General features: G+C 39.1%; 2 protein-coding genes across 2 annotated transcripts; both read left to right on the forward strand.

Annotated features, from left to right (window-relative positions):
- Nucleotides 1-1958: 1958 nt before the first annotated feature.
- Nucleotides 1959-10021, forward strand: LOC111589749 (uncharacterized). The gene is made up of 2 exons (XM_023300633.1): nucleotides 1959-2046; nucleotides 8773-10021. Exons 1-2 carry the CDS (start codon nucleotides 1992-1994, stop codon nucleotides 9828-9830), a joined length of 1113 nt encoding a protein of 370 aa, XP_023156401.1. The 5' UTR covers nucleotides 1959-1991; the 3' UTR covers nucleotides 9831-10021.
- A 4426-nt stretch (nucleotides 10022-14447) lies between these two features.
- On the forward strand, nucleotides 14448-16176 carry LOC100285976 (uncharacterized). The gene is made up of 4 exons (NM_001158865.2): nucleotides 14448-14732; nucleotides 15186-15344; nucleotides 15433-15648; nucleotides 15778-16176. Exons 1-4 carry the CDS (start codon nucleotides 14514-14516, stop codon nucleotides 16117-16119), a joined length of 936 nt encoding a protein of 311 aa, NP_001152337.2. The 5' UTR covers nucleotides 14448-14513; the 3' UTR covers nucleotides 16120-16176.
- Nucleotides 16177-19967: the final 3791 nt, after the last annotated feature.

Below are 19967 nucleotides of genomic sequence, written 5' to 3' on the forward strand. Positions count from 1 at the left end.
CCAACCAGACCAGTGAATTATTCGCACCAGTCGACCAGAAGTTGAAATAGGCACACACACGCTTAACGGGGCTAATCTACCTGTCGCCCGTAGCGCACAACTATCCAAAGCCAAAGATTTAGCAATTCAAGGTTTACTTTATCCATTTATTGATTACTAAAATATAGCAGTTACAAACATTCAACTATTTAAGGTTTACTTCGACCATTCATCGTTAAAAATTTGACAAGGAAGAAACAATCAATAATTCAAAGTTTACTTCAGCTATTCATTGTTTAACAAAATATATCAAGAACAAACATTCAACAATCCAAAGTTTACTTTGTCTATTTAATGTTTAACGAATTTTACGATGAACAAACATTTAGCAATTCAGTGTTCAACGAAGTATAGTAGGAAATAATTCATCCATTAAATGTTTAGAGAACCAAATTTGTCACCACGAAAAAGATATTGATGGGTCGAGGTCGAGGTCGAGAGTTTGTTGCTGTGGTGGATGAGTGAAGGCACAATAGTGAAGAATTATGGACGTTGGGTGGTGCGGGTCGGCGTGGCGGTGGGTTGGGCCGAACTGGAGTAGAGTTATTGAATTGTAGATGGGTTGTGGTGGCTCCAATGGCAGATAAGAAGAGGAACTACGGGCAAGAGGGACGTGTTTGTGCGAAACACGTCGATAATCGGTTGGATGGGCTTGTGCAGGTGATGGACCTCTAGTTAAATGTTATTCATCGCCTAGGGTGATTGATCCCATGGTCCATAAACTAGATCAGAAGTCTAATTAGACCAGCCCATCAAGACACCAACCACACCAGAAAATTAGCTGGACCAGGGCGCACCAGCCAACCAGAAGTTAAAACGGGCCCTCGTGCACTTAATGGGGCTGATCCACCTGCCGCTCGTGGAACGAACAACAAATTTTCATCCATTCAAGGTTTACTTCAGCCATTTAAGGTTTACTTCAACTTACAACATTAACAATTATTTAGTTATTCAAGGTTTACTTTAGTCATTCATCGTTTTTAAAATTTTACAAGGAAGATATATTCAATAATTCAAGGTTTACTTCAGTCATTCAAGAATAAACATTAAGCAATTCAAGGTGCTGAATCGAGGACAGGAGGCGGCTACTATGGTGGACAAGTGGAGGCACGACGGTGAGGAATTGTAGACGTTGTGTGGCATAGGTCAGCATAGTGGTGGGTTGGACTGGATCCGAGTAGAGTTAGCTAATTGTAGGCGGGTAATAGTGGCTCCAACGATAGGTGTGCGGAGAAATTAATGGCATGTGGGGTGAGGCCAAGCAGGACACACAAGTGATGACGCGAGGGAAATTATTTAGGGCTTGTTTGGGAGCAAGTGTAATAAAAAGAATTGAGGGGGCTATAATCCCCATTGTTATTAAAAATTAAATAGCAAAGGATTATATCCCCTTTAATTATCTTTATTCCACTTCCTCCCAAATAAGCCCTTAGATGAACTAGCGCGTAGCAGTGGTTCGATGGATTGGGTGGGTGGTTCGGGATAGCTACATATGTGTTCATGAACCCTTTAAAGTATCTATCCACGGAAAAACCTATCTGCTATTGAGTTATATATATATATCGTTTTTTACTTTGGTTTGTTTTTAAGTCAGCTATTGAGTTAAACTACAATTAATGTTTCAATAAATATTGGCTCTCTCTCTTTGCTACCGTGTGCGGCTTGTTTGACCTTGTAAAGCAGTACTGTATGCATGTTTCATATATAGGTTTTGTCATATTACTACTCGCTTTGGTGACAAAGAAATGACATGTTTTTATTTATATAAAAAGACCTGCAAATGTAACTACGCCAATTAAAGTATATTTTGAAAAAACCATGACATATACTTTGTGGTTGGAATAGAAGTTTATTGTGTTGTTTCCTCACTTAGTTTCTTTATTTTTATTCTATTTTATTATTTTGTTTTACTATTGCAGTGAAGGTTTAATAACTGATAAAAACAAAGAGGGATGAAGATTCGAAGAGGTTGGGGAAGGAATTTCATGGAAAAATTCAGTTGTGGAGGTTAGTAACTTTCTGCTGCAAGAACACATATCTACGTGGCTAAGCCTTCTCATATACCTTCTGTTCTTATTTGAGTAGAGTGTAACATTCTATTCTGGTACATTAATAGATATAGGGCATGTTTGGATCCTCCTGGCTTATTGTTTGTTAGTGACTAGTAATTAACAGGCTAATAATTAGCTAGGAAAAATTGGCTAGGTTAATTATGTTTAGAGACTTGACTAATAGATATATTTTTCTCTTTATACAATCTATTAGTATTTATTAGCAAAGTCAAATGGCTAATAGGCAAACAGTTTGTCAGCCCTCCGGCTAACAATTAGCTGAATTGTTAGTCAACCTGTTTAGAAGTTAAAGTGCTAAAATTAAATGGCAAACTATTTGACATAAGATCCAAACATTCCCATAGTCTTATTAGAGTTTTCCATAGTTCTATATTATGTATACTGTTCCGTCAGCTTATGCTTCTTTATGATTAGAACCTTATAAGGCATAAGTATGTACAACTAACTTTAGGTGTTGTTTGGTTCAAACGTAAATGAAAACAGTAATGATTCACACTCGAGTACCCACGGTAACAAGTTTGAATAGACCAGTATTAGTTTTTAGTATGATATCTGATTATGTGTCACACCCAGTTTTGGAAGGTAAACCGAATGCGAACCATGTACGTGTCAGGATCAGAAACTCACGTACACAGCGATTACATAGATGGACATCATCACACATTGCTCAAGTAAATAGTGGAAAAGGGTATTTTATTACATCAAGATGTCCAATACATCCACAGAGTCATTAACATAACATAGTCATTAACGTGATCAAAGTGTAGAATACGAAACATAGAGATATGGCCTTCACAGGCAGCTGACTAGGGGTTTGCCACTAACACAACTAGAACTCATCGTAGTCCTGTAACTCCTCAAAGTCCACCATGTTGCCTGCATCTCCTCCTAAGCACTGATTGCAATAGGGACAACTTGGGGTGGGGTGGTTTTTAAAGCAAGGGTGAGTACACATCAATGTACTCAGCAAATATCCCAAAAGGTAATCAAGGACAAGGTAAATATAGACTAGTCAATCCTTAGGTTTTCAATTAAGTAATGCGGGACAATGAATTATAAAGTAAGTATGACATAATAGGTCAGAGGACACTTGCCTTCACCAGGTTGTTGCTCAGGAAGATCTTTGGCAACACACTCAGGAACCACGGGTTGCTCATTGTCTACGTAAAGCGATCATGCATTCAACACATTTAGATAATGATAAAGAAATAATACACCAAACATGTACTATCAAGTGAACACGAATTCAAAAGAAAGTAACAAACTCAAAAGCGAAGTCTAGTCTAAGATCTAGGGTGGACTAATACACCTAGAGGTTTGTGGTTCTCTAAGTATAACCTAATTTCATTTATCGTAACCAGACAAAAGAATTATACCAGGGATAAGTTCTTATATTACATATTATTAACCTCACAAAGTTAAACATCTAATTACCATCATGGTTTTCCTTTTATCTTTCTTATTAATAAATAAACCATCACTTACACTAACCTATAGTCTAGGCATAAAATTAGTACATGCAAACAACAAAAGGTTATAATTTAAATAGGTAGAGAATAATATTATGAACATTTTGCAATTTTAATCGCTCAATTTGGAGTTCATATGCAAATGATATGAAATAAACAAGTTTTGAAATTCAAAATACAAGACTAGGTTAATTCTGTGATAACCTAAAAGATCAGGGGCCTTCTTGCAAAAGTACAGGGCCTGCGCGTGAAACCTAAGGATGGTAGATTGATTCTTAGAAAGTTGGGGGGTTTAACAAGTTTTCCACGTGAACGGGTTTCGGCTGATCTCGATCGTGCAATCACAGATCAACTACCAGGATTAGATCCGAGAGAGCGAGCGCCCGCGGACGCGAGCGCGGGCTGACCGGTGAGCCAGGGGAGTCAGCGACCTAGGAACGAGGCGGACTGACTGGCCGGTCTCAGCTGCAGGGCGTGGGAGAGGGGGCGGATCAGAGAGGCCAGATCTCCATCGGACGGCTGGGATCAGATCGGATTTAATTGAAGTCAGGCGCGGGGAGTGGGTTGAGTGAGTGCGGGCTCCAAAATAGGTCGGACGCGTGGGGGGAGTGGCCGAGAAATGCGCGACGTGGGCGTGTCCACGACGGGGTGCGCGGATTGGAGGTTAGGGAAGGGGAGGTGGCTGACAGGTGGGGTCCGTGAGCTAGCGAGGGTGCGTACGCGAACGGACGGTCAGCGCTGACAGAGCGAGCCCACCGGACAGAGAGAGGGAGTGGGCGCGTGCGCGAAGGAACCGGCGTCGACAATCCGGCCCCACCAGGCAGAGAGAGGGAGAGAGCGCGGATGTGGGTTGTCGCTGACAGGTAGGACCCACCTGTCAGGCGAAGCGGGTGCGCGCGGCCTGGCTGGCCTGGACTGGGCTTAATGGGCCGAAATTCGTTTTTCTTTTTCCAAGGAATTTCTAAACACTTTTCTTTTTATTTTCTCTATAGATTTCAAATCAAATTCAAATCAAATTCAAATTCAAACAATTTCAAACATGTGCATCAAACAAAAGAATAATTTTGCTCAACATGATGCAACATTTCATGACTCACATTGGTTTTGCTATAATAAATAAATAGTTAATTCCTCACCTAATTGACATAACTCTAATCAAAAGGAAGAGAGAAGAAGTTTAGAGAGAGAGACAAGAGGTAACACCTGAATTTGGTAGGTATTAGAGAAGAAATTTTATACGCCAAAATTTAAGGTGTTACATTATGGTTGGTCCCAAACAAAAATGATCTAACGTTTACCCATCAGGTTACAAATATGCGAACCAAACCGGACCTTAATGTCTATTCACTTGTTATTGTTAACATAGCAGGTATATACTTCGCTATTTGTTTCACAATCTGTTTCATGTCGTACCAGATTTACCGATTAATATGTACGTTCCTATACATATTCATAATGTTCCAATGTGTTGCACTTTGATGTGTCCACTTGAAACCTTAGCTTAAGCTATATTAGCTCTAGTTATAGCTTAGATGTCATGACATCATGAATTTAGATTTTTAATAATTTTATATTTTGATCTTGTTAGTTCTCCCAGTTTTTTAATCGTATTGTTTAATTGAATATCTAATTCTTATTGTAGTCTTGTATCCTTCTATTCTTTTGTATCTTAATAAAACAAAGAGATGTCCTCAACCGTCATCGTAGTTACTCTGAATAGCAGTTGTATATTTTGTAGAAATAGAATGCTTAAAGTTAGAATTGGACTAAAGGTAAATATGTCATCTTCTTAGTCAAATATATAAATTTATATAAAATGCTAAATTATATAATATACTCTTATTATAGAGTATTATAATGAAATCTAAAATGAATCGCTAGTGTTATTGTTATGTCATTTGTTAAGGAAACAATTTTTATAAATGCTAAACTATATAAATACATATTTATCGCTCATCGTGCTTGTATACTTGGTCCGTGTGGTATCTCATAACATATATATATATATATATATATATATATATATATATATATATATATGTAATTTGAGTTGAGCTACTATTTTATTACATCCAACCTAAAAATTTGCAATTATAGGTTCAAAATTGAGTCAAACTTCCTAAAGTTTGACTAAGTTTATAGAAATATGTATTCTGTAAACATATATTGCATGGTTAATCTATTGGTACCTATTGACTATTATAAATATTAGAAACATTTTATATACATCTAGTCGAACTTAAAATTGTCTGATTTTAGAAAGAATTGCATTCTTTTTTTATAGAGTGAATATATATATTAATATTGGTAGAATTGGGTATTTATAAAATCTATTTTTGGGTTAGTTATTTTTTGTAGTAATATATGTTGGTATTTAGAAGTTTATTTTAATAATGAAACATCTAGGTAATTGAAATGTAGATTATGTTTAACTCCCTCTATCTTGAAATGGAAAAGTCAAATACAAATTTTGATGGATAACTCTCCTTTTGTATAATAACATTTACTAAGCAATCAATTGCCTCTAAGAAGAATTTTGAATACAAATCAATTGATAAAAAATTTATTCTAAATTTTTAAATAGTTTAATTAATTGGTGATCTAAATTTGTGTAATTTAATATTTCTCGCATATGAAATGTGATTATCATCCTGTGAAGAACTGATGAAGCGACCAGAGGGTGCTGAATGGAGCCAATCAATATTTGCTGCTAAAAACTGAAATTGAACACCACTTCAATTGAGATAAAGAAAACGCTCAAACAAAAATCATACCAGCAAACTAGTGATCATGATTTCAAAATGTTCCTAATACACACACAAGACCAACAAAACAAACGCATCGCAAATCGGACACCGAAAACTCCGAATCGGTCCAAAACCGTGTCACGAACAAATGCCGATTTCAGCGGCACGAAATTCTGTTCTCGGATGCGAAACTGAACCAAACAAACTCCAAATGAAATGAAATTTTACACACACCTAGACAAATATTTTTAGAAAATCTCCACAAAATTGGGCTCGATAGTACTTGTGAATCAGCCGCAGATCTAAAAATACGAACAAAATTAGGGTTTTGTTGGAGTTTTGTAGAATGAACTTAAAACGAGATTAGCCAAGATCACAACCACAAACTACACCAACAGAGCGTAAAAAGTGATCCTATAAATATATCTCAACCACCAACAAATCCCAACAACAGAACGCAAGAACTCGATGGTTCTTTTCCAATCAACAAGAGAAGGGAAGGGAAGAACTGAAGAACACAAGACTTCAAAAAATTCAGTAAGGGGACAAATTGAGGTTGAAGCCAACTAAAACCTGTGGGCCGAACCGACGAACCTTCCTAAGGTTAATCGTTGCAGATTAAAAGACATAGTCGATAGAACAAATCACCACAGATCTCTCGACTAAACTAGTGAAAACATAGAGAGGAAAACTAGGAGTTCTAAAACAAGAGCCAAAGTAAACTAAGCCAAAGAGATGTTGAACTAACAATCCCTACCCCTATTTATAAAAGGTTATTTCTATTTTCTAGTATATCCCTATTTACATAGAGACTATCCACTCCATCGGGGTGAAATGGACCAAATCCCGGAGTTTTCATCTGATGGCCACGCTTTTCACATAGAGTTGCTTCGCCTTAACGCATCCTCCTTGATCACGCCACGTGTCACCTCCAGTTCCCGCCGGAACTGCCTTCGTCGGGTTTTGAGGCCAAACCCGGTCTAAAACCCGTCGTCCATAACGTTGGGTGGTTTTTCGAGTATCAATCACCAAACCGCCACGAGTATCGCACCGCGTGCGCGTCCCTCACGTCATGGACACGTGTTCGGTCAGTCCTTGACCGCGCCGGCAACACGCCACGCTCCGCCACGTCCTCGCGGAGTGTGTCTCAGGTCTCAGCCACCATGGCTGGTGAGCCGGTTGGTCCGGTCCGTCAGCCAAGGTCCAGCACCTGTCCTTCATCGCTCCTGGTCCATCAGCACGAGCCCACATGACCTTCACCTCAGTCGTCGACCATCGTCTCTATGTTCCACACCTGCACACCACAAACCAACCGATATGGTTACACATATATTATCTCACGCCTCGGTCAGATCACGACTCGACCTGAGATGCTACCCGTTAACAATCACTCATTATCAACCTAAACTACAAGGGATAAATCAACCTTGTTTGCATCCTGGCATAGGTAGTATATAATAGTAAATAGGGAAATTTGGATCCATACCATTAAAAGATCACCACTTTGGATCCATACCATTATTATCTCACTTACATGTGGGTCCACATGAGTCAATGACATGTGGGGTCCATGGTATATATCTAAAGTTTGGATCTTTTAATGGTATAGATCCAATTGTTCCTAGTAAATATGGGTAATCTAGATGCATATGTAGGTGATAAGTTTTATTATTTTCATAGTGTTGAAGATAAGTAATGCAGATTTAGTGCAATTACTTTGGTTTAACTTTTATAATGTTGTATGTGGATAATTTAGTTGCAGACTTAAGGGTTACTTTATATTATTTTTATTATGGTATACGTGAGTAATTTAAATGTAGATTTAGATGTTACTTCATATCTTTAGTAATGGCAAATGTGAGTGATCTTCTAGGTAAGATGAATACATCTAATGCTTATTATTGTCACCAATGATTAGTTTACCAAACGAGTGCTCGGATATTTATAGCCTTATGACATCTAAAACTTTTTTTTCTAGCACATCGCTTGAGAATTAGAGCCTCTGGTGTGTATTAATATTCGTCCTATGCAATTTTGGGTTTGGATTGAGCTAACTTCTTTAGATTTGACTAAATTCATATAAAACTTTGCGCGTCCTGAGCACGATTGTAACTTGTATAAGATCTTTTCCGCAGACACCAGCAAAATTCTAGAAGGGAGCATATCCTATGTATAAAGGGTACGTCGCGTGCATATTTTAAAACTGGGACGTTCATCCCACATCTAACCGCAGTACCACTCTTATAAAATCTCTCACCACCACGAGAGGCGGGTGTAAGGGGTTCTTTATAAAATTGCTATTGTTATTAGATACGAGGTGAATGCCCTAAATTTAAATTGCTATAACGAATTATATTTTGAGATTTGCGATTTGCATGTATACCATTTTCTGAACATAATTTCATTCGTGTGACTGATTAGGAGTTGGTTTACCTCTTTTGACAGGAGCAAAGAAAGACACTGAACCTGAGGCAAAACTAACAGCAGCCACGAAAATATCTGGTGGCAGGCCTGTGGAATCATCAAACAAATTGGTTAACGCAGCTCCTACCAGGTGCTCCTCACAGCGTGCAAGGCAAGAAACTGCAGGCAGTGGTAACTTGAGCGAGGAATTAGACAAGAAGAAACAACAAGAGTGGGATAAGGAAACTACAGAAGGTCATGCAGTGAGCCAGCATGAAGCTGGAGCAGAACTAGACATGACCATGATTGTGCAGTCTATGAAGCGCGGAAAGCGTTCAGCCCGGCGCAGGAGACAGAGTTCTGCACAACTGCTTGGGTTTAACGTCAGAAACATGGCGAAGGCAGGTCGAAATGATCAGGCTATTGGCTCAAAGAAGATGAAAAGAACTCGTAGGGGCACCAGGTCGTTGTGCGTGCATAATAGGGGAGCTAAGGAAAAGAAGTGTGTTGGAGGTGAAAGTGATGCAAGTCACCAGTCTACTCCTGCTAATTTAGTCAAGGCCCAGGATAGTCCAGCAGATACAGATGCCGTTGAACATCTCAGTGTGCCAAAATCTGACACATCATTGGAACCAAAGGAGCCATGTGGTATAGATGCAGATGAATTTGCTTCTAATCAGAGTGGTGTCCCAGTCCCAGCAGATGGCACAATCATGACTAACATTTGGACTGATTTCAAAGAGAGTGAAGACGCAGTTGCCGATGGTCTTATGGCGACGACTGATGTCATCAGTCTCTACGAAGCCAAAGAGAATCACACCAAGCTTGACCCTAAGATAATTCCAGGCTTAGATCTAAACGATGGAGCCGAGAAGTTTGATACTTCGACGGCGCAATCTGCTCTGGCATCGCTACTGCCTACCGTCTCCGCGCCAGACCCGTGCATCGAGTTTGCCGTTAAGCTTCTCAAGGACGAAACGCCACTGGCAGCATACGTTCCGCAGGCTGACGAGATCATTGGCAAAATGGTGTGCCGTCAGAAGAGCACAGCTGTTGGGACGTCAAAGTCTGCTCAGGGCAGGAAGGAGAAGAAGGACTGAAAGAACAGATGGCATCCGCTCGATCGACGGAACCTGATATGAGGTGACGATTTTGTATCTGCGGATCAGTGTAATCGTTTGTCAGTAAAGCACAACTGGCAGTCCTAGTGACCAGTGCCTCAAGAAAGTCTTTTTGTGATAATTGCGTTAACTCTCTGTTTCCTATTTGGGTTGAACAACAATTTATGATGGCCCTTTCTAAATCAAAAACAGTCATGTTTCTTTCTGCTCCTGTTATCTTAGGGATCTTAGGGAGTGTTTGAATGCACTAGAGTTAATATTTAGTTAGCTAAAAATAAACTAGTATAATTAGCTAGCTAATAAATAGTTAGCTAACTAGTAGTTAATTTACTAAAAATAGCTAATAGCTGAACTATTAACTAATGTGTTTGAATGTGTCTAGCTAATTTTAACCACTAACTATTATCTCTAGTGCATTTAAACATCTCATTATTCTACTGGATGACGGTGCAGTTTCCCAGGATTGAAACTGATTATGTGTGGTCACAGATTTTATAAGAACTGTGGCGTACTTTAAAAAGCATTTTATTTTATTAAAAAATATTTAAAACTAAAAGCAGCCTGTACTTTTTGGCAGCGCTAGAGCAACTCCAATAATCTAGGTAAATAGAAAAAAGAAAAGCCTAGTCAAAACTCCTTCCAACAGTCTCGCCTTCAACCTCACTTATGCATTTCGTTCGCTATCGTCTCCCTTTCGCTAGGCATCTTTGTCGAGCCCCTCGACTCACCATCTACCGCCCTCTCCCTTGCACACGCCCTCCCGGCTTACGCCGTCGCTGCCACGTATACTTCGTGCCTCCAAATTTTTTCCTCAACCTCGTTCATCCATGTATAGATCGTCGTGTCCTCGTCAAACATAGAGTCTTCCTATTTCTCAATTTACGCCCGCAAGGGTGGAAGAAGATGCAGGTCGCCCGAAGGAAGAGCCGCATGAATTTGGTGTTGTATTGATGCGACATCAGGTGGTTCCTCCCACAAGCTTGGTCAAACGAATGCTAGAGGATGTGCCCAATGCTAATCAATTCGACGGTTAGGAGGCATACACATGTGAGATGCTTGTTCAATTAATCAAGTTTATCCTCCTGTCTTCGTTTTGCACGAACAGAGCCAACATTATAAATCATATTGTTATATTGCATGATTAATCCTTAGTAAAATCTATTGTCGTGTTATTTATGAAGAGGCATGCTAAAGAACGCATTGCCATATCCATAAATTTTTAGATGCAACTGCTTCGAGTATAATTGTGGGCTCCTTTTCATGCCCCCTGTAAAGCTCGTGCCATGCAGTAGGACATTTTTTTGTAGCTCTAGTGCATACAATCTATGGACCAAGCATACAAGGAAATCCTCTACTTGCTCCAATTGTAGGCAACCTTCCGGACCAAAAACCTCAACAACAGCTACTATAAACTTTCTCAAAGCTTCTAGAGTGCTACTCTCACCAATACAAATGTACTTATCCAAAGCATCAACCGGTACTCCATAAGCTAACATACGAAAAGTTGTAACGACCTTCTATAGACAAGATAGTCCTAGCACACCGATGGCATTCCTTCGAGTCGACAAAATTAATAAAATTCTCCGCCAATGTATTGAACAATGTAATAGGAAAGAAGGGATTGAGAATATAGGTAGCGTGGTGCAAGTGGGGGATGGGATTGCTCGTATTATAGGTCTTGGTGAAATAATGTTAGGTGAATTAGGGCCTGTTTGTTTACCCCATGGATTATATAATCTGGATTATTTTTGGAGGATTATATAATCTGGATTATATAATCTGGATTATATAATCTGAGTAGTCCTGTTTGTTTACCCAGATTATTTGAGTTGTTAATAGGATTCTTTTGTATGAGGAAGACAAGAATGCCCTCTATATTTGTACTAGGTTGAAACTCATATATGAAAAAAAAATTCAATTGACATTGGCAAATATTGCATTAGCAATATTATCACGGAAGGTATTCATGTCACCTTCTTCATCCCCAAATTGACTAGTACTAGGCGCAAAAACGATTCGGTGGATTATAATAGCAATGGTAGGTAATTTCTAGGAAACTTGAAAGGGTAGCGGGGAAGTGGGAAAAAATAATCTGAAATAAGCACCTCCTCACTTGCTTATGGATTATCATAATCCAAAGGGTTAGATTATATAATCTGGACAAATAAGCTGGACTGTTTGTTTGCCTCTTAGGATTATTTAATCCAGATTATATAATCTGGGGGGTAAACAAACAGGCTCTTAGTCGAGTTTGCAGATGGGGCGAGAGGTATTGCTCTCAATTTGGAATCTAAAAATGTTGGGTTTGTATTAATGGGCGATGTGTTGATGATACAAGAGGAAAGTTTTGTAAAAGCAACAGGAAGAATTGCTCAGATACCCGTGAGCGAAGCTTACTTGGGTCGTGTTATAAATGCTCTCGCTAAACCTATTGATGGGAGAGGCGAAATTGTCGCTTCAGAATCTCGCTTAATTGAATCTCCTGCTCCGGGTATAATTTCTAGGCGTTACGTATATGAACCCCTTCAAAAAGGGCTTATTGCTATCGATTCGATGATCCCCATAGTGTGGCGGTCAGCGAGAGTTAATTATTAGGGACAGGCACACTGGCAAAACAGTAGCAGCCACATATACAATTCTCAATCACAAAGGGCAAGATGTAATATGTGTTTATGTAGCTATTGGTCAAAGAGCATCCTCCGTGGCTCAAGTAGTAACTACTTTTCACGAAGAGGGTACCATGGAATACACTATCGTAGTAGCTAAATGGCGGATTCAATCGCTACAGTACAATATATCGCTCCTTATACGGGAGCAGCCCAGGCTGAGTATTTTATGAACCGCGAACGACATACCTTAATAATTTATGATGATATCTCTAAACAGGCACAAGCTTAGAGCCAAATGTTCCTTCTATTAAGAAGACCTCCCAGCAGCAGCGAAGCTTATCCAGAGGATGTTTTTTATTTGCATTCATGCGTTTTAGAAAAAGCCGCTAAATTAAATTCTTTTTTAGGCAACCGGAGTATGATCTCTTTACCAATAGAGGAGAGACTGAATCTAGAGAAGTTTCCGCCTATATTCGTACTAATATTTTTTTTATAGACGAACAAATATTCTTATCCGCGGATCTATTCAGTTTCGGATCCACAGCTTAAATTAAAGCCATGAAACAAGCAGCTCAAACTAACCCAAGTGTGCTGATTAAATATTCCCTTGCATGTGTCGATGGGAGAATCATACCAAAAAGCTTAGAAATTTCTCGTAAGTGGTACAAGAAAAAGCCTTTTCTGGAAGCGCTTGCCCTGAACTGAAAAGGTACGTGCCCTTCCATGCATGCATGTCTGGTTGTAGTAGTGGTGTAATGGAAGATATGACAGGACTGTTTATTTGATGCACAATATACGTCCCGTGGATACATCATGCATGTGAATTGATGAGTTTCCACCTGTTCATGGCAGCAAAGTTTGGCTTGAAAAGCTGGCATCGCGGTTGATCATCTGACAAACACACTCTACACACAAGAGATTCTTCCCGTATTATATGCTTTCAATGTGTTAGCTGGACACCCAATGCAAGGTATAGTTGCATTAAGGGTCTGTTTGCTTAGGTTGTGTCTGTGAAAAAAGCTGTTGTAGGCTGTGAGCTGTGTAAAAAGCTGTTGTGGGCTGTGATTTGTTAAAAACCTAAAAACCGTTTGATGGATCCACTAAAAGTCATTAAAAGTTCTTCGATATATGTTTTCACAGTTCTATCCGAAAAGCCACCAAAAGCAGGTTCAGGGATACTTTCAGTTTTGCACTGCGAGAAAGTCGGTTTTTAGAGAAAACTGTTTTCTGGATCCAACTCTTTGATTTAGATTTTGGCTTTTAGAGGGCAAAAGTCAAAAACCAAACAAACCAATCACGTCCTTAGAACTTTTTTGTGAGCAAGTGTAATAAAAAGGATTAAAGGGACCAAAATCTCTTACTCCCTCCAATTCGTTTGACCTTTTACCTCAAATTTGACCGATTTATCTTATTCAAAAAATCATAATTATTATTAATTTTTAGTATGATATCATCTATTCTATAATATACTTTAAGTATGGCTCTGAATTTTTATTTTTTCGTAAAAAATTTGAATAAGACAAACCGGCCAAACTTAACGCAAAAAAAAGTCAAATGAAATATAAATTAGTACATAGAGAGCACCATTTAATTTTGAATAGTAAACGATTTTAGTTCTCTCAATGCCCTCCACTACCCTTAGTCCCAAACGAGCACTTAAAAGTTTTGTTATGCGTAACAGAGTGTTGAGCCAGATTCAAACCGTAGCTGTTCAGCAAGAACCTAAATGTCGCTGCATCAACTTTTAATTTTTATGTTTATGTTTAAATAGATGATAATAAATCTAAACACATATAAAATAAATATATGGTATGAATCAATTATAAAGGTAAAGCAAATTTTATTTTGAAAGGGAGAAAATGCAAAAGGATAAATATAAATATATGTACTAACAATTTTTTAAAAAATAATATACTTAAATAAATATCTTATATAAACAATGTCTAACCATATGTGTATAGAAACTGTAGCAAGGTGAAATAGACCTGGCGCTCGGCGACTGACGTCCGAGCCTCCGTGATCCTGATTTTCTATCTCCGTACCTCGTGGCGGAATGCTCCTACATGCGTCATCCGCTGCTTACCATCCGCTTTTCCTCGTCCCCGCCAGAACCGGAGACCGAGGAGGAGCCCCTCCTCGATTGCACGCCGCCAAACTCCAAACCCTCAACGGGCTACAGCTACGCTCTTCCTTCTCCGCTCTCAGCTGCTCCTGCTCTCCCTCTCCTTCTCCCGGCGATGGTGGGAAACGCAGCGCCCGCAGCCTGTTCGATGTAATTCCTTTCGTGGCTGACGAGACGCCACTTCCTATTTCAGTTTTACAAATAAGCCTCCGTTTCAATTGGCGCTGCTGCTTTCAAGATTTGCGATGCAGTGTGGACTGTAACGCTACATTAGCTAGCTTAGCTCATACATGTCAGTTGCTATTTGTTTGTTATTATGACAGGCCGATTTAAAGTGTCCAGCTAATCTCCTAGGGGCTTGAAAACATTATGTTTCTGGTTATGCCTTGTTGCATTATACATGCTGGTTTAGGAATGTCTTCGAGTTTATTTGACCATTGCCTTTTTTTTCCTTGAGTAAAACCACACTGTTTTGCTGTGCACATAAAATTCTCAATGGAAATGATGTTAAGGTACAATTAGTATAGTTACACCGTTGATCCTCTTAGTAGTCAACACTACATGCTGATGAGAATTAACATGTTATTTTGTGTTGGCAAACAGGAGCTTTCCGTTCTTTCTCCAGTCGTTCCATGGGAGGTGGATGATATATGGAGAATATATGCAGGTTATTTCTTCATCTTGCATATCCCCCTGAGCTTTGGAGGGCTTGGTGTGATTGCCAAAGTAATGCAGCGCTCGTCACTTGACTCGATGACAACGGTAGGTGTCCACCTTTCTGTTAACTAACAAGTTTGATTCACTAATTTTAATGTATCCTGAGTTGGAATGGCGTACCCGGTAAATGCAGGTAATTTCTACACTCATGCTTCAGTTAGCAGAGCTTGTTTTGACCTTAGTGCTACTCCAGTATTCTGCAAAGCCAGGGCAAGCTATCCAACCTTTCTTTTGTGGGAAGGTTTTTACAGAACGGAATTGGGTCAAAGAGACTGTATTAGGCTTTGTAGTTTTGATAACCCTGGTATTGACCACATCCATCTTAGCTGACAAATTGGTAGGGTCTGAGGTAAGTTTTCCATCGAGCATATTGATTCCTCTCATGCTGCGCATTAAGGTTGCTCTACTACACTACAATAGCTTTTTTTTTTTGGTCGGAGGGGTCTAAAGTTTGTTGGCTCACTTTGGGCCCTTGCAGGATGCATATGACCCGGTATTAAAGGAGATCCTTTCTGGCAGTCCAGCCTCTGCTCTAGTGTGTTTCTTTCTCTACTGTGTTATTGCTCCACTATCAGAAGAAACCATCTACCGTGGGTTCCTTTTGACGGCTTTGTCATCTTCAATGAAATGGCGAGACGCTGTCGTGATCAGTTCGCTCGCGTTCACTGTGGCACACCTGTCCGGTAAAAGTTCCATTCAACTGTTCGTTGTTGGATGTATTACAGGGCTGGCTTACTGTCGAACTGGAACTTTAGCTGCTTCTTTCACCATTCATTCTCTGTACAATGCAGTATTATTGTATACGGCTTTGATATCATGATCATTTTGTATAATTTGAATGCAAATGCTTTTACTATACGGCTTGTTCGTTTTGCTCTCAATCCATGTGGATTGGGCGAGGTTGAGTGGATTTAAATACCAAACAAGTCAAAATCTTTCATAATTTTTTTCCCAAACCATCCAATCCATATGAGATAGAAATAACCGAACAGGCCTTACTTTGATTATCATAGCGGTTATATGCTCGCTCTCACCTTCACTCTCCCCGGCTTAGGTCGATGGCCTTACTCGCATTGCAGTATATCATGTATCCACGAGGTTAACCTAACTACTACTCTTAACCCTACGATCGTTTACCAAGTAAAACTATATAGAATAAATAAATGCATGAGTGTAAGCAATTAAACATACACTAGCCAGTTGTCTGTGCTTTACTACAGTTTTTATATATCATATAAATAGGTATTGAGATATTTATTCAAATATAATTATTGTTTATTTCTAAATAATAAGGTACATGTGGTATGGTGGTTAGCCCTAAATTTCTGTAGTAGGGGGGTGTGGGTTTGAGTTCTCGCTCTGCATTATTTTCTTATATAATTATTTTTTATTTCTAAGCACTATGGTGCGAGTGGGGTCGGGTGCTGGGCATGGGGTGGCAGAACCAATCGGGGCGTGTGAGGCGGGTCTAGAGTGTCGGTGTGGAGGGTGAAGCCATGGTAGCACCAAGTGCCCACATTAGGTTATTAATAGAGTAGTATAGATGTAACACTTAGGCCAATCCACATAGGTCAGGAAGGATTTGGTAGAAAATTAAACCACATGGATTGAGTAAATTGGATCTTTATTACAGGAAGAATAGACTATAGTTGTTAAGGCGGCAAAGCGATGTAAGGTGACTGACACTCTTTTTACCTTTTAAGCATTAAGGCGTTAGATGAGACGACGTCTTAGTAATATATAAAAATAGACAATAAAAATATAATATATAGAAATATAGTCTCAAATATATAGGTAGAATAGTATTGTCGTGGTAAATAGGAGTAAAAATTCAACATAAACCAACATCATTTTCTATATATTAAAGCTGAGCAGAAAACCGTTCACCCGTTATGCCACGTCGTTTTTCTTAATGCCAACCGTCAGATATGCATCACACGACTGAATTTCCTACTGCTCTGATTGACTCTGCTAGACTGCTATCACTACTTCTTTCTGGAAGGGGGTTCTTCACCTAGCTTTCACCATCGGTGATTTTGCGGACGACGACCTAGGGTTCCCAAACCACCGACCGATCGACGACAACATCCTTCTCCCCGGCAACATAGGGTCCGTGCTTTACTTCGCCTCGCCTGTGATTTCTTCCTTCTTTTAGTTTCCATCCTCTAAAGCTGGGCAGAAAACTGTTCACCCGTTATGCCACGTCGTTTTTCTTAATGCCAGTCGTTAGATATGCATCACACGACTGTGAATTTCCTACTGCTCTGATTGACTCTGCTAGACTGCTCTCGCTACTTCTGGAAGGGGGTTCTTCACCTAGCTTTCACCATCGGTGATTTTGCGGACGACGGCCTAGGGTTCCCAAACCACCGACCGATCGACGACGACATCCTTCTCCCCGGCAACATAGGGTCCATGCTTCACTTTGCCTCGCCTGTGATTTCTTCCTTCTTTTACTTTCCATCCTCTCTGGCAACGCTGTATAGCTACCAACACGCGTGCGAAGAGTTCTAGGTGCCTTGCTGAATTTGGAGCTCTATCTGCATTGCATTTCTCCAATTCGCACTGACACCTTCACCTCTTGTGTCCATCCTAAAGATGCTGTGATCGTCAGTTCTAACTTCGTTTGGTTCTCGGATCGTCCTCCCCACACCTCCTCATCCATTCTTCTGCAATACTTTCGTCCACGTCCCCATCCTTGCCTCACGTTGCTCTAATATGCCATAGTGATGTGTGACCGACTACATGAGGACCTCCATTAACGGGTATGGGAAGAAAGGTTGAGTGTTGCGAACATGCGCACATGTTGCTCGATTGAAAGTCCAACTGATTGTGAATTTTGCAGCTTGCTCAAACACTTCATCAATATTGTTATTGATTTCTGTTGTTGCAGGAACGTCTTTGAAGTGGGCTGCTTTCCACAGTACGGAAAAATCATCAACACATTCTCATACAAGTAAATTGTATGATCAAATATGTATTTTCATATTTGTCATTACGTCAATAATTTGATTATATGGACGCTCATATATATTGAATATACCAACAATTTACGAGGAGCTGAGCTATGCTTAATCATATATAGGCTTCTGATTGTATTGTCCACTTCTTCCTTAGGTAAGTTTACAAATAATGTTTCATTTTCCACAGAATTTATGATTGCATACTCTTTTACATGAACTGCTAATAGTCCTACTGCAATAGTCATTTTTACAATCCAGTTGAGTTTTGCTTTGGAAAAAATATATTCTTACAGAATACAAAATTCTTACTTCCACCTAATACATTGTTAACATAAATACATTTATATTAGTAGTCCACTATTCTTATTTGTCACCTTCATGAATTCATTGTCATACATTTTGATTACATTCTCCTTTTACATGAAGTGCTAATATTCCTATAACAATATTCGTTTTTACAAATCAAATAAGTTGTGTTTTGCTTGAGAAAAAATCTTTTGGAAATAAGTACCAATATCGAGACAGTATTTCTGCACTATCTTTTTAATTAGGATTAAATTTTCCTATATTTATATTTTTTGTTTTCAGCTTTGTCTAAACATGTACACTTTTTCCCTAATTAGGATTATATTTTCCTATAATTATATTTTTTTTCTATTTTTAGCTCTGTCTAAACATGTACATTACAAATTGTGAGCTACAATACTTATTTTAAGTCTGCATTACATATTTTAAATTTTTTGATATCATATTTATTCATACATTACATTCGCAATACCTTCTCATATTTCTATTGAATCTTAGACCATGCTTAAGTCAACAATTTGTTTTTTCGTACCTCAACTGATCCACATATAGACAACTAATCGGTCTGAATTGTGGCATGAAATTGGCTTTTCTAAATCACTGTTCTATTTTCAATTTGTAAAAAAACAAAAAATGCCTTCGCCAAATTTCAGAATATTCTCAGTATGAAATTGATTTCTACACTTGAAGGACCCGTATTCTATTGCAAAAACACTCATTGTCTTTAAGAAAGTAGATATATAATCATTTATTAGCTTATTGCATGGCACAATAGCAAGTTTTGAAGATTTGTGTGCTGGCAACCTACCAACACCCTGGCCAGAATAGACTCGCTATGGCCATCTTAATTATTTTAGGAGCAAAAACTAGGTAAAACATACCATAACAGTATAACACTACAATTTAAATACGTTTTGTATGAACACATATACAATATATAAATCTTGAACTCAGTGCTCGGTTTTACATAGTGCGTCCAGAGTTTAGTTTCACATACGCGCAGGGCGTGTGCCATGTACTAGTTCATATAAAGTCCAACTTAATTAATAGATAGTAGTAGAGTAGATAACACTCTCATCTCTCAAGTCTCAATCTTAATAGTCATCATCAAACTCATCATGGAATGTAGGAGGATTCTCTTCAACATCCTCCGCCTTGTTCGCCTCATCACTATCACTCACATTAATGTCATCTTGTGGATCCACCTCTTCATGCTTGAACCATTCCATCATCCTCACCTTGTTCACCTTCTTGTGCTCTCATTGTACTACGCCTTTTGTACGTGTTTGAGTACATACGAGCTTGTCTTGAAAGTTGTGACCTCGAAGAGACTCAGATGCTCCAATGGCATCATCCACTAGGTCCCATGTCAAGTTATGCTCATTATCGTTCCTACCAC

The sequence above is a fragment of the Zea mays genome, chromosome 7 (assembly GCF_902167145.1).
Source record: "Zea mays cultivar B73 chromosome 7, Zm-B73-REFERENCE-NAM-5.0, whole genome shotgun sequence".
NCBI lineage: Eukaryota > Viridiplantae > Streptophyta > Magnoliopsida > Poales > Poaceae > Zea > Zea mays.

What these genes read in the sequence shown, in the direction of transcription:
- LOC100285976 (NM_001158865.2), top strand. Translation starts at nt 14,514, where the DNA reads ATGCTCCTACATGCGTCATCCGCTGCTTACCATCCGCTTTTCCTCGTC. An exon ending in GCGCCCGCAGCCTGTTCGAT is followed by an intron (nt 14,733 to 15,185) that starts GTAATTCCTTTC and finishes GTTGGCAAACAG; the next exon opens with GAGCTTTCCGTTCTTTCTCC. An exon ending in ACAAATTGGTAGGGTCTGAG is followed by an intron (nt 15,649 to 15,777) that starts GTAAGTTTTCCA and finishes GGGCCCTTGCAG; the next exon opens with GATGCATATGACCCGGTATT.
- LOC111589749 (XM_023300633.1), top strand. Translation starts at nt 1,992, where the DNA reads ATGAAGATTCGAAGAGGTTGGGGAAGGAATTTCATGGAAAAATTCAGT. An exon ending in GGAAAAATTCAGTTGTGGAG is followed by an intron (nt 2,047 to 8,772) that starts GTTAGTAACTTT and finishes CTCTTTTGACAG; the next exon opens with GAGCAAAGAAAGACACTGAA.